The following is a 13654-nucleotide window of genomic DNA, read 5'->3' on the forward strand; positions in this document are numbered from 1 at the left end:
GATAAAGCCTAGAGAAAAAAGACACGAAATAGACACCCTGAAATAGAACAACTCTCATCCAAGACTAGTTCCACCATCCTCATCATCAAAGTCCGACTCCTCCAAACTGTTACTCGGCGAGTCCAGACTGAGCCCCGTAGCAAAACCCTCGCCCAATTCATCGACATCGGGCAGATCACGAACACTCAACTCCGTCTGAACATCGGTATACCGCACCGACATGAGGGGATGGGTGCTCGAGTCATGCCTTTTACCCTCCGAGTTTCTCGTCGCCAAGATCCCAAAAGCATCCTGCCGAATCTTCTCTATCATTGAGTTGAAGATGCTCTGTCGTCGCTTTTGACCAAAAGCGCCATCAGATTCGTGAAGATCTGGGAACCGCCAGTTGACGTAAAGGTTACCATGACCTGCTCGAGTGCGGATACCGTCATGCTGGCCTATGGCATTAAAGTAGTAGCGGCATAGCTGACATGCAGGTTTGCTGCTCCCAATATACCTCCAATCGTTGAAGAATGTGATTTCTGAGCGAGGGATCTCCTCAGAGTCATTTGAGAACTTAGAGCGATGTGACTCAGCCATTATCCATTCCAGGACCAATATCTCGCAGTGTACATATGGCCTGAACAATGTTCTGGTGCATTGGGCCCGAATACGATCATCGAGGTTCATCATCTGCAAATTCTGGGCAAGATCACAATACCTCTGTCGTGAAGCCTCATTGTCGCTGCTGCACATTCGCATAACAATATTGTAAGCGCTCTCGCTTCTTCTACCCAATGGATTGGGGTATGCGCTGCTTGACTCGACTGGCACAACCAAGAACTCTTGGAAGAGGTCTGGCCATTCTTTCTCTGCGTCGATGAGATCTTGTACGGTCTTTTTGTAGCTGTGAAGACGTGATAAGCTATGGCGTAGTTCAGACCAGCATACAAAGCTTCTTCCATCACTGAAGCGACCGTTTGTGGCCCGTCTGTCGATGTAGTGTGTCACTTCTGGAGTAAGAAAGGCCTTGAAAGTCCGACGAAGAGTGTTGTAGGTCTCAAGATCTGATCTCTGGTCAGCCTCCCCAAGGAAACACGAGGGGCTTGCAAGCCCTACACTGATTCTCGTTCATCTCTTTGAAAGTGGTGCCCTTGATAGCTCTGGCAAGAGCTCTTAGGCCCTGCCCAACTGATATATCTATTTCGCTCATTAGTATTATTTCTCACAGTCAAGCTGCGCAACATACCATCTGCAGTCACCTGGTGGTCGCAGTACTCCAGACATTCCACTATGTTATTCGTCTTCAATGCTGCAAGATAACAGTCTATCCTTGGTGAATTGAACGCGAGGATCATCTTCATCAGCTTGCTTTCAGCAGAATTCTTCGTTTCTGCAGACAGCCGATGAAAATCGCAGAGCCTCTTGAGAATGTCTGTTAAGAACTCTTGTGTATTCTCTAGGTCCTTGTCAAAGACTTGATTGCAAGCAAAGACATATTTGTACTTGTCTTCCTCTTCAAGTATGGCAACCGAGGTGACGGTCTTGCCACCTTTTGTGCTGTCGCAGATGCTGGCGAGTTTGTGTAAGAAGTTGTGATACCGTTGTTCCTCCGTTCTTGGCTTTTCTGTGCCTTCGGCCTGTCGAAGAGCACCTTGTTCGTGAGTGATCTCAGTGAGAGCCTTGTACAGGACGATAGGCTCGTAGAGACGACGCTTTGGCCTAGCCCTGAGGGGAACTAGGTCGTCTGATGTCTGTTAGTTTTATTTTCGCTCTATTTGCAGGATAGTTAGCTTACTTGTTGCCATGATCATGTTCGTTTCGACGGTCTTTTGTAGGCAGTAAGCTTGAGTTCCTGTAGTCCCGATAAGAGCAGTTTGCAGCTACTAAAGTCAGACACTAGAGGTATTCCTGTTCTTATATGGCTTTCGATCATTGAAGAGGCCTCGAGCCTTTCAGCTTTACTGACTTTGCACAATATTTCTGACCACAAGATCTGCCTTGTCCAAGCCTCATGTCGGGGGCCGGCCAAGTTGGGAGGCCCATCAGTCAATCACATCGCATCATGCGGGGTGACCAACATCTGCATCTCTCTTCAGCCGGCCTCCGACAGTATTGATCGCCTTACTTGACACTTATCTTCATAAAATCTTCCAACGAATATGGTAAATCCCACCGAAATTGGCCTACATTTGGGCCGCAAACGTCGGACAAGGCAGAGTCGTGATATCGCGAGTTGTCTCAAATCCAGGCTACGCCATTGAGTGATCCATCTTTGAGTATCTCGGGTCTTCTATTTTGTTCTCAGTCCTTCTCTTATTCATCTTGCGATGTTTAATAGAGTCGCCTATATCAAACATGCCAGAGATAAGAATGCGCTGCCGGCCCCCGGCCGGCCTCCAAAGAGGCTCTATTCACCACGAGACTCTTTCAATTAGTATAAATGATCCTTCACTATCCTCTCAAGAGAAAACATCAAGACTTTTAGGTTCGTCCAATAATAGTCGCCATCAACTCAGCACTTCAGCAAGTCTTACTTCCAGAGTTACCATAGTTCAAGCATGTCACGACGAAGCGACCGTTCTCATAGACACAGTCGTTCCACCCGATCTCACCAATCTCAACAGGACGACATCCCCATTGACCCAAATCTGACTTCCGAAACCTCATACCCCGGATATACTGATACTCAAAGCTTTGCCTCGTACAGCCAGGCTGGTCCAAGTCAGAGCCAGTAGAGCGCTGACTCACAAGTCTCTGACTTCAACTCAGGTGCATACGCAACAGCTTCGAGTGTTTCGGAGACTCAGGATCCAAGCATGTTGTATTACATGACGCAACAGCCTGCAACTGTGAACCCCAATGAGGTTTTACTGAGTTCAGGGTCTGGTTATGCAACTCAGAATTACCCCAGCTCTTATCCAACTGCCGAGCCTAGTATGTTACATTCATCTCTAGTCGAAACAGAAACAAGCTAACGACATCTCAGCTCAACCGGAAGCTTCATCGGCTACCACTCCACACTACTGTTCAGAATGTGACCGCTTCTTCGGTGGTAACAGAGACTTGAAGTAAGTTCCGAAACATGAAACAGAGAATGTTTTAACTAATACGACGCAGCAAACACATGAAAACTCACAACAAGCCCGTCAAATGCAAAGCCGATCCCAGCTGCAACGTCACCAAGGCAGAGCAGCGGGACATGGATCGTCACTACCGAACTTCTCACAGAGCCTACGCGGCGAGGAAGGGTATCCTCACCGAGGATAGGATCTGCGGATTGGAGGGGTGTGCTTCAAAGTTTACGAGGCAGGACAATCTGGTTAAGCATTGGAAGAAGTTTCACAACTACCAACAGTGACGGAACGGCCGGTGGTTCCATTTTCTTTCTTCCTATCTCTTATTAGCATATGCGGTCTTTTCCTTTGTTCGTCATATGTCTTCTGATTTCATGTGTTTTTGACCAGCCTTCCCTGCCTTGCCACCGGGCAAAGACGGGGGATCGCTTGAGAAGCGAGTACGGGAACGCATAACAACAATTCAGAGTCACTCATTCACAGGTTCATTCTTTGGTATAGTTGTGGTTATATATATGGAGTATCATGTTTTAGTATCTTTGTTTATTCAGGTAGAACAATAAAATTCTGTTGATTTCTCTTTTCGCTTTCTAGACACCTCCCATACCCAGCCCAAATATCGTACTTTTCCTTCCCGCCGTTTCATTCAGATAAGCCAATGTGTCATCGAAACCCCCTAATCTTGTAGTGTAGAAGTAGAACATGAACATGTATTATGATTTGACAAAGAGAATAGTTGTCATCAAAGGAAACCTTGTAACAACAGATACAACAATAAACTGTAAGATATGCGCCGGATCCGTAACGCCTCATCACTTCCCGTATTCTAGCCCATGACCGAGAGCTGCCCCGTGAATAGTTTTGCGTTTTTGTTCGTTTAGCTCGGATACAATCTAAACTCATGAGAAGGGGCAGGTAGCACCATTTGTAGAGATGGCTCCAGAGCTGGGGCATCTGGCCTCGTTGCTGTTGATGGAGGTTGCCCTCGACGCAGAGCCGATGCTCAGGGTATCAACCTTGAACTCCATGTCACCAGTGCTGAAGAGCTCAAAGTGCATGCGAGGGGCATCGACCTTTTGAGCCTTGAGAAACTCAGCCATCTCGAGCATGAACTGCTCAGGGCCGCAGATGTAGTACTCGGTAGAGCTGTTGCAAAGGTAGAGGTCTTCCTTGTCGACCTTGGCAAGATCCATGCGGAAGTCATGGTCGTAGGTGACACCGTAGACGTCGGACTCGGCGAGATGGGTCTTGAAGATGTTGGTGCGGAAGCTGGGGCGGTTACGGGCGATACGGCGGACTTGGTCGTAGAAGGGGACGGAGCGGCGGGAGCCGTGGATCCAGGAGACGGGACGATGAGGCTGGCGCTCGGAGACGGTGTTGAGGATGGACATCATGGGAGTGACACCGACACCGGCGGAGATGAGGACGATAGGAACGTTGGAAGTGTTGGACATGTCGAGGTAGAACTCGCCGGCGGGGTGAGTCAGCTCAACGATATCACCCTCATCCTTCATGTCGATAAGGAGGTTGGAGACAACGCCGGGGTTGAGGGCATCGCCTCCGAGGTATCGACCGGTGCGGGTCATGTGAAGCCCCTCATCTCGCTTGACGGTGACGCGGTAGTAGTCGGGTCGAGGAGCCTCGCTCAGGGAATACTGACGAGACTGGACGTAGCCCTTGTCGGCGATGGGCACTTGAACAGAGACATACTGACCAGGCTGGAAGGGAGGAAGACGCTTTCCGTCGACAGGAACAAGGTAGAAGGAGTAGATATCATCAGACTCCTCAACCTTCTTCTCGATGCGGAACTTGCGATAGCCCTGCCACTTGCCAAAGTCACGATAGAGCTGAGCCTCGCGACCGATGAGCATCTTGGCAAGCATCCAGTATGCCTTCATCCAAGCCTCTCTGACCTGGGGTGTCATGGCAGGACCGAGGACTTCAGCGAAGGCAGCGATGAGATACTTCTCGACGATGGCATAATGTTCTGGCTTGATGCCGAGGGAGCAGTGCTTGTGACACATGCGCTCCATTTTGGGGATGAGCTCTGTGATGTGGTTGATGTTGTTGGCATAGCTAAGGATGACGGCGGTGAGGGCACGAGGCTGGCGGCCGTTGGCCTGGTTGACGGTGTTGAAGTAGTCGTTGAGCTCGGGGTGATCACGGAGCATGTTGCGGTAGAAGATGGTGGTGATGCGCTCTCCATGGTCGGTGAGGGCGGGGATGGTGCCCCGGATGAGCCTGGTTTGTTGGTATGACAGAGCCATTGTGAAGAGTGTGAGGTACTACAGTTGAAGCAGTAGTAAGAGAGACACCTCTAAGAAGGATGAGGTTGAGTATGTAATAGACAGAGTCTTGAGAGATGTCGACAATGCTTCGTGTAACTGCTGTATATGTTGAGGTTGATAAGAGTAGCAGATGAATAAATGAATGAGATGTTTTAGTGAAGCAGAGTTCGTCAGTCGAGAGATGAATCTGAGTGGGAGTCGTCCCCAGATATTATATCCTCCTTCTCCTCCTCCTCATGGCTCATGGCCATGACACAGCAAGGGCATGGCATGGTATGGCATGGATACTGAGATATCACACGCCCCCAGTTGAATTAGAGTGGACGGGGTTATACAACCCACAAACAGAGATTATAGCAGTCACAGTAGAGAAAAAGTAAAGAAAGAAAATTCGAGCTTCTCCACAAGCCGTCTATTCCTCGTGGCCTAGTACTACCCCCAGGCGATAGAGGGTGTATCTAAGTGAGAGTGAAAAGTAAAAGTGAAGTGGATGGATGTTGGGAAATCCAAGCTCAGGAAGTCGTACGATAGAACAGCTGGGATCCATTGTTAGTTCCCTTTAGGTGGGTGGAGGTTTTCTGTTAGTGGGGTCGGGCCCTGTAAGCTCCAGGCTCTCCTTGCTTTTTGGAGTGGCCCGGCGGCTTCCACTGAAAGGACAGTGAGAACGAATCTTTTAGGGAAGTCTTGGCTATGAGTATGGTCCGAGGGCAGAAACAGGTGAGAAACGAGGCTGATCTAGATTCTAGATTCGGTAACCAAATCACAAGAAAACTCTCTTTTTAGTGAACTTGACAGCTTGAGGCTGGACGGATATGGCGTGTGGCGATGGCAATTATCAGTCAGTTAGTCCCTCTACTCAAGTCAGAGTACAAGCCATACAAGGCAAACTTGACTCAAGATCACCTCTAAAACAACATAAAGAATGCTCATCACTAACTAACTTAGTTCCCTTCCAGTAGCTCTTGATCTCGAACTCTGTGGAGATCTACAGCTAAGTTACAGTAGCTAAGCAAGTATATCATCGACGGGGATATCTGCCGTGCAATCCCTATAGTCTCAGCCATGCGGTAGCCACGCGAGACAACAACAAGAATGCAACTCAACGCATGGCAACCACATGTTTGAGGAATGGAACGTCAGGTGTGACCAACCAGAAGCAAGGGTCCAGAACTTGGAGGCGCGATTCTAGACAATTGCTTTGTAACACGGCAAATCAAAAGAGATGAAAAGCAAACATTAACCAAGCAAACAAACGACATGTAACTTATTGGCTTTCACAGCCCGTCTTAGACTCTCAAGACGTTACAGCTTTGTCAGTCAAACTCAAAAACGACAGGTCATGTACGAAAGGTCAAAGATACAGAGAGTATTACAGCCCATGGACGAGAAGTTCCGAGATAGAACGAGCGTTAAACGCACTGCATAACTAGCCAGTCTCAGAGCAATAAACCTCATCCAAGTTGTTGTTCTCGGGAATAGCATGGCCTCACCTCAACACCAAAAGGACCCTTGCACCCCCAAACTCCCTGTCTACCACATTCCCCCGTAGCGTCCTGTCGGTACTATTTTCGAGGTTACCTCACCCCAAGTTCGGTACCTGGGCCCGGGTCTTAGCAGCCACGTAAACTCTGTGTCTGGCCGTGGCGCGACAACAGGGAGCCATTGTGTGTGTGTGTGTGGTGGTTTGAGTGTATCATCACCGGCCGGCAGAGGATTGAGCTGGACCCAACAACAACACCAAGAACGCTGACAGTTGGCTGATTAGGATAGCTTCAACTAACGAATCAAGGGTACCTAATTGACAGGTTGTGTAATCTCAATTCTCCCCCACGCGAAAACACCAGGTCTAGGTCAGATATCTCCATTGACAGAGCCCACTTCTCACGCGACCGTTGAGGTCTGCGTCATGGGAATCCTTTCAAAACCTTGAGATTGCCATAGTTACTGCAACTGCAGACCGAGGTTGTATTGCATCTGAAGACTGAGTGTACCTAGCAAAGCTTGTGAGTAGAGGGATCGTCAGCGTTTTGACCAGAAACGGCGTGTCAATTGTTCCACAATGATAAGGCAATGGAATTCGGACTTGAGATTGTGTGTTGGTTCGACCGAGGTACAGTACTAGAGATTGAATGCATGCTTCCAGAAGACATTCGGAATTGTTCGATTACGGAACTAATCTCGTGTGCTGTGCCTGTGCCTGACATTAGAAGAACCCGGAACCATGCGAATAAAGGCATAGTTAGGCATACGTAGCTGTACATACCAACAGTCTAACTTAATAGACAGTCCGGTCAATGCCGCCCGGTTGCTTCTCCATATTCGCTTCCGAAGACGTCAGAGAGAAACAGAGTAAAAAGGGATCCCGAGTATTCCGAATGGTCTGTGTTTCCGATCTCATCAATGCATTCATTTACCAAGTCAGAGCTTCGTAAGTAACATAAAACATCGACCGCCCGTAGCTTTGGCTCATAAAGATCCGCACCGACCACTCCTAGCTCCCGCCGCCTTTCAAACGTTGTCGATTCTCTCCGTGACTTATTCTTACGTCCGGGCTCAAATTAGATGCTCTGTGCTTTTTGAACCCCATACTTGGACTGAGTCTCATCTGTTTGACAGCTTCTCCGTAGATATCGGCCAAAGCCGGAGACGGACGGGACAGCGGGCTGTCTTCCACCCGCATTCTTTGTCTTCTTTCTCAACGGCCGTTATTTCCCTTGTTCTCGTTTCTCTAAGGGGAAGCTTGTCCTTTCTCCGGTTGCTTTGCTTTTTAGTCGACTCAGGGTCCAGAGAAAAAAGGTGATTTTGAGAAAGTCTAAACTAGCGGCCCCCAGTCAAGTCAACGGTATAATTGGGTCTTTTACTGCAGCCCTGGCCGTACTGCACTCAAACAGAATAATAATGAAAGAAGCAATTCAGTATTTTATCAAAGGAATAAGAGTTGCAATGATACGTCATAAATTATAGAATACTTCCCAATTTCTTACCATCCATTACAATCACACATGGCATCTGCATATCCATATCCAACTGCACAGCATCTAGACCAACCACACATCTGATATGATACGTGTACCTGCATCACGAGAGCACCCAAGATTCCCGATATCCATAGCCAAGAACCGTTCCTCGATGATCTAGATTAGTATTAGGTCCAACTGGATAAAAGATGAACCATTGCATCTCCAACTCGCTAATATTAGCTAACGAGATGAGAACAAAATGACGGATACTCTTCCGCTTTAACGGAATACCATAAAGATTCATGAGGCCTCACTCAATATCTCCAGTTCCGAACCAATAGACACCATCGTATTCTTAAAACTCGGCAACACCGGCGAGATCTGCTGATAGAAAAAGAGATGAAAACCCTTTCAACGGTCGAATACCTTATTGTTAGTTTCTAGTCTATGCTTGGCGAGCGGTGCGCTTTGTCCAGTTCATAAACGGTGGCTTCTCATCCACTCAGACTCATACATTAAATATGTGAGTTACCGGAGTCGAGGCAGTAGATCTACCATGTAACCTACCCCGTGTCCATGTTCATGTTGGTGACAATGAATGTGGAAAAAGCGAGAGATGATCGCCAATGCCCAATGGCACTGAAACTCGGCACACGGCGGATCCTCTCTCTCTCTCAGCCTTGGATAGATCAACGCCTGCGTCTCTAGGCTCTAGCTCAGTTATTACCCAGGTATGGGGTATATACCGTACGACGGCACCGCCCGGGGTTTAGCTGGGAGGCTATCATACCCTTGTAAGTGACAAACCCCTGCTGCCACAAACTTTTTCCAACGGGCACGAGAGCCTCCTCATGTGAAGACGAACGACAGTCCTTCAACTAGAGATTGCTTAAACTGGAATAGAATAGAGAATTTCAACGTTGAATTGAGTCCTCTGATCATATCATATCATGGCAATTTCGTCATTTCTAGTGGCAGCACCTTTTTCCTTTTTCTTACTGTAGCACCGAGAGTTGATACCAGCCATCTTTACATCTTTTTACGATACATCACGAAGACTAAAATAAAATAAAAAAAACTCTCTCTCGCTTCTCCAAAGATGATCGTTGCTCGCACGTTTGCACAGTTGCACTCGCGTATTCTCTCCCAAACATCCTAGTGATTCAGCATCTCACACTCACAATTCCTCCGAGATGGCCCTGGTCTTTGCTCTCGGGCCTCTGACAACCTCCAACCTTAGATCCAACAGATGAACAGGGCATCTGTGAATCGACGATCCTGCAAAAACAGGAGAGGGACAACATCGCATAACCCCTCTGAGATACTTACATGTCTGAACTCATAGGCACATACATACATACGTACATGGATCTCGCCGTCGGCCGAATACAATATGCACGAAAGACTCTCCTTTCCCCACAAGCCTCGTCTGTTTCCTTATTCTGCAGCTTCTCCATCATCAAATAGAAGGCTACCAATATCATATCCCTCAACCTCTTTCTTTTCTTATTTGTTATATCCAAGCGAACTCTGCAGCCACATCAGTCCATAGCCGCACCAAAGGAAGAACACCAACACAACGAGACAAGAAGAGGAGACACCAAAGCTAAGCGCGGGCGGTGTTCGGTTCGTCAGTTATCATATCAGTTTGCAGTCGAGTCATTAGTGTCGCACACAAGATGAGCATCCCACTATTAAAAGCCATAAATGCACGATAACTAAAACGGTTGGGAAAAGAAAATATCGTCATTATACAGGCGCCACACATGAGATAAAATATTTCGTCAGTGCTCGTAAAGTAATTGGTAGTAGAAATAAGCTCTTGGCGTTGGTAGCTTTGTAATGACTCTAGCTTAAACCACTCACTAGTACGACCTCCCTATCATCTTGAGCTTCATGTACTGTAAGCACCATAACTCTATACAGAATGTTTTATTGTTTCAATATGTCAAAGTTCAACGCCTGTCTTGACGTTAATGTGAAACTGAAAACCTCCGCAAAATGTCTTAGCATCGCAGATCATAGAAACTCAAAACTGAATCCAGTCCAGGTTCACCTTGTTTCTCTCTCTCTCCATGGCCATGATTCCTCATATCCCGGTCCGTGGACATGAATGTTTGTTTCTTTTTCCAATGTCTCGGACCCGGCCCGTTTCCTTTGTCCTCAAGCCGAGCCGTTAGCTTTCTTCACCATGTCTTACACACCCTCCTCTCTCCTAACATTAGCTTGAGAGTCAACTTGCTTTTTCCACCTCCGGGTCCAACTCTTCCCGTTCTGAACTTTTTCTCCGCCAAATTTAGCTCCCACTTTGCTTATTGTGAAAAGTCAACCTCTCCTTTCTTTGTAACCGTCAAACGTGGTAGACACGTTTCTTTCTCTTCCTGTTCCGTTCTCTTCTCGCCGTGTTCCTGCATTACCTCGTGTCCTCCACGTGTAGTCTCCACGCTTCTCAGCTGTTTGCTCAGTTGCTGTACACCCTCTTCTTTTCAGCTTTGCTCGGTCCTCTTGGGAAGACGTTGTTGGTGGGATTCGTTACTATAGTCGAACCGGTGTGGCGTTGGTGTCGGACTCCGGAGAGGCTTCGCATTGTCCTCACTGTTGTGAGAAAACAAGGAATCGGGAGTTGAACACGGATAATCGCAGTATACGCATGCATTACTACACCAAGTTCCTCTCAGTTGTCCAATAATGGTATCAACTCCCAGCCATGTGTCGTTAGTTGAAACAGCGAGGCCAGCAGCCAGATAGCCTCATTCGTAATACACCATCTCACAGCAAATATGATATCCCAAAAAAGATGCATCAGTTTGCTTCAAAAGTTTCATTTCTCATTAGCAACCAGCAAATGATCCTGGTACTCCGTATTAATTCGTACACGTTAAGTAATCTGCCAACTCAAAATCACACACGCTCCAGATCCCTTCCCCGTCCCATGAGACTCTGGATAGGGGATTCCATGTCTGAAAAAGCAAATTTTCCCTATTGTAACCCATCACCGTCGCCATCATCTCCTTCGCTTACCTACCCACCCGGATAACGCCAGCAGCGATCAGCTTCTGGATCTTGGACCGCACACCAGGGTTTCTCATGTGCTCCTGAAGAGCAGCGGGATCCGACTGGGCCTGCTGGAGGATCGATTGCATCACGGGGTCTTGCATGAGTCCCATGATCTAAGTATGTCAGTAAACGTTTCAGCCATCGAGTAACGGCGGGTAATCTTACCTCGGGGTCCTTCATCAGACGCTCTCGGGTCTGCTCTTCCGTCTCGTTATCACGGGCAGAGTACATGGCTGAGAGAGCCTTCTGCTGCTGTTGCTCAATCTCGCGGGCGTTAGCACCATTGTGGTGCTCCTGGTCAACGCGTTGGGCCTCAGTGCAGGCGTCCACACACTCTGAGTACTTGCGCATGCCGAAGTAGGCCTGGGCCTTGCGGATGTAAGCTCGGATGAAGGTAGGATCCTTCTTGATAGCCGTGTCACAGTCCTCAAGAGCACTGGGGAACTCGAAGAGCTTGACAAAGGCAGCGGCTCGGTTGCTGTAACCACGAGGGTCATCGGGAGCTCGCTTGGTCATCTCTGTGTAGGCAGCAACGGCACCAGGGAAGTCCATTTCCTTGAACTTCTTGTTACCCTCCTCACGAGCCTCTTCAGCCTTGGCCGGGTCGATGTAGGCCTTCTTGCCAGCCTCAGTCTTGGCACGCTCAGCAGCACGGAGCTTGTTGAGGACATCGGGAGTTCGGTGCTCGGTAAGGGACTTGTTGTAGTTCTCGACGGCCTTCTCCAAGTCTCCCTTGCGCTCATACGATGTACCGATACGAGCGTAACTCTTGGCAATGAGCTTGAAGTCGGCGTAGATTTCACGTCCCTCCTCAACAGCCTTGGTGCAGGCCTCGATGGCCTTGTCGTAGTCACCCTTCTCGAAATAAGCAGCTCCCAGGTTGTTCAGGTAGGTGATATCCTTGAAGGTCTCCCAGGCCTTAGTGTAGTGTACAATAGCCTCGTCAAAGTTGCGCTTCTTGTAGTTCTCGGTACCCAGGGCCTTCTCCTTGTCGGCCTCCTCCTTCTTTTTCTTCTTCTCGAGAGCCTCCTCATCCAACTCGGGCTCGGGCTCAGGCTCAGGGGCCTTCTTGGGCTCGGGCTGCTTAGGAGCTGGTGGCGCATCGGGCATGGGAGAGTCCTGAGATTCGGCATTGGGGTCGACTTCGCGCTCACGCATCTCCAGATCAACACCCATCAACACACCCATGACTGTCAACAGACGGGGGTCACTGAAGATCTCGGAAGCATTGGAAGGGTTGTCCTTGATCGATTGGAGCTTGGCCATGAATGAGGGGTCGGCGAGGAAACCGCTGGTCTTGGGGTTTGAGGCGAGCTTCTGAATCAACTGGGGGTCGTTGAACATTTGGCCGAGGCCACCGCTAGGATCTTGAGGTCCTCCTGTAGGAGTGTCAGTTGCCATAATCTGTGTGGTTTGTAGGTATATTGCTTACCAACTTCGGCCTCCATGGCCTTCTTGACTGAGGCGAGGCCACTCTTGAGCTGGGCGTTGTTGGCATCATGCTTCAATCCCTCCTCATACGCATCATTGGCGCCTAGAAGGTCGCCTTGTCCGTGCAAAGCAGCACCCTTACGTCCCCAACCCTTGGCCCAGTCAGGCTTGATCTCGGTGGTCTTCTCAGCATCCTTCAGAGCATGTTCCCAGTCCTTCTTTGAAGCGTAAGCAGCAGATCGGTTGCTGTAGAGAATATGGTTATCGGGCTGGATGGCAATAGCCTCGGTGAACTTTGCGCTGTGTCGTAGTTAGCAACCCCGATGTTCCGTTGTGGTGTTATTACTGGTGGTAACCTACACAGCCTCGTCGAAGTTCTTCTCGGCAATGGCCTTGTTACCTAGAGCCTTGAGCTCGTCCGCGGAAGCCATATCGTGAGTGAATTAACAGAATCTGAGGATTATAGCTAGTAAACAACAGTTCTGATCTGGGTATTGAATCTGTGGTATCAAAGAGTCAAAGTAACTAGACGATGAAATATGAGAGAGTCGCCCCAGGCGATCTTTGGTGGGGAAGAAGAGGGCCATCGACGACTTCTAGCTCATTCGATGCAAGTCTATGCAAGGAGCTTCCCATTGGGTGGAGCTCCAACTGGCCCCGCCCCGCACCTGCGAGGACCCTTATGATGACCTTCAAGTTCCAGGGTAGGCAATTTCATCAAGATAAACAAGGCATATGATATCTAGAAGATTCTCTTCATTGTGAGATCTTTGCATAGTATGTGAGTTTGGTTTGACCCAAAGGATAGACGTGAGAAATTATATGGCATCTGACACCTGGATTGATATAAGCAAGTTTGTCA

At 48.5% G+C, this 13654-nt stretch overlaps 5 protein-coding genes across 5 annotated transcripts; 2 read left to right on the plus strand and 3 right to left on the minus strand.

Moving 5' to 3' along the window:
• Positions 1-3: 3 nt before the first annotated feature.
• Positions 4-2065, minus strand: BKA55DRAFT_7379 (uncharacterized protein). Its single transcript, XM_046201377.1, has 4 exons — positions 1778-2065; positions 1229-1726; positions 1099-1179; positions 4-1046 (listed from the first exon to the last, which is right to left on the minus strand). Exons 1-4 carry the CDS (start codon positions 1791-1793, stop codon positions 55-57), a joined length of 1587 nt encoding a protein of 528 aa, XP_046056154.1. The 5' UTR covers positions 1794-2065; the 3' UTR covers positions 4-54.
• Positions 2066-2716: 651 nt separating this feature from the next.
• BKA55DRAFT_7374 (uncharacterized protein) lies at positions 2717-3648 on the plus strand. Its single transcript, XM_046201358.1, has 3 exons — positions 2717-2916; positions 2969-3050; positions 3100-3648. The coding sequence occupies exons 1-3, from the start codon at positions 2799-2801 to the stop codon at positions 3338-3340; spliced, it is 441 nt and encodes a 146-aa protein (XP_046056155.1). The 5' UTR covers positions 2717-2798; the 3' UTR covers positions 3341-3648.
• Positions 3649-3955: 307 nt separating this feature from the next.
• Positions 3956-5323, minus strand: BKA55DRAFT_496614 (globin-like protein; the record flags this gene model as incomplete). Its single annotated transcript, XM_046186389.1, has 1 exon — positions 3956-5323. The coding sequence occupies one exon, from the start codon at positions 5321-5323 to the stop codon at positions 3956-3958; it is 1368 nt and encodes a 455-aa protein (XP_046056156.1).
• A 4897-nt stretch (positions 5324-10220) lies between these two features.
• Positions 10221-11102, plus strand: BKA55DRAFT_548422 (uncharacterized protein). The gene has a single exon (XM_046191118.1). The coding sequence runs from the start codon at positions 10414-10416 to the stop codon at positions 10843-10845; it is 432 nt and encodes a 143-aa protein (XP_046056157.1). The 5' UTR covers positions 10221-10413; the 3' UTR covers positions 10846-11102.
• A 219-nt stretch (positions 11103-11321) lies between these two features.
• BKA55DRAFT_532043 (uncharacterized protein) lies at positions 11322-13223 on the minus strand (the record flags this gene model as incomplete). The annotated part of the gene is made up of 4 exons (XM_046189289.1): positions 11322-11474; positions 11527-12740; positions 12794-13092; positions 13153-13223. 4 exons carry the CDS (start codon positions 13221-13223, stop codon positions 11322-11324), a joined length of 1737 nt encoding a protein of 578 aa, XP_046056158.1.
• Between the last annotated feature and the right edge of the window lie 431 nt (positions 13224-13654).

This window comes from Fusarium redolens (assembly GCF_020744475.1).
Source record: "Fusarium redolens strain MPI-CAGE-AT-0023 chromosome Unknown BKA55scaffold_1, whole genome shotgun sequence".
Taxonomy (NCBI): Eukaryota; Fungi; Ascomycota; class Sordariomycetes; order Hypocreales; family Nectriaceae; genus Fusarium; species Fusarium redolens.

Excerpts from the sequence above, each read along its gene's own strand:
- BKA55DRAFT_7379 (XM_046201377.1), bottom strand. Across the intron at positions 1,180-1,228 it reads CCACCAGGTGACTGCAGATG|ATATATCAGTTGGGCAGGGC; the intron begins GTATGTTGCGCA and ends TGAGCGAAATAG. Across the intron at positions 1,047-1,098 it reads AGAGATGAACGAGAATCAGT|ATCTTGAGACCTACAACACT; the intron begins GTAGGGCTTGCA and ends ACCAGAGATCAG.
- BKA55DRAFT_7374 (XM_046201358.1), top strand. The coding sequence starts at position 2,799 with ATGTTGTATTACATGACGCAACAGCCTGCAACTGTGAACCCCAATGAG. Across the intron at positions 2,917-2,968 it reads TTATCCAACTGCCGAGCCTA|CTCAACCGGAAGCTTCATCG; the intron begins GTATGTTACATT and ends ACGACATCTCAG. Across the intron at positions 3,051-3,099 it reads GGTGGTAACAGAGACTTGAA|CAAACACATGAAAACTCACA; the intron begins GTAAGTTCCGAA and ends AATACGACGCAG.
- BKA55DRAFT_548422 (XM_046191118.1), top strand. The coding sequence starts at position 10,414 with ATGAATGTTTGTTTCTTTTTCCAATGTCTCGGACCCGGCCCGTTTCCT.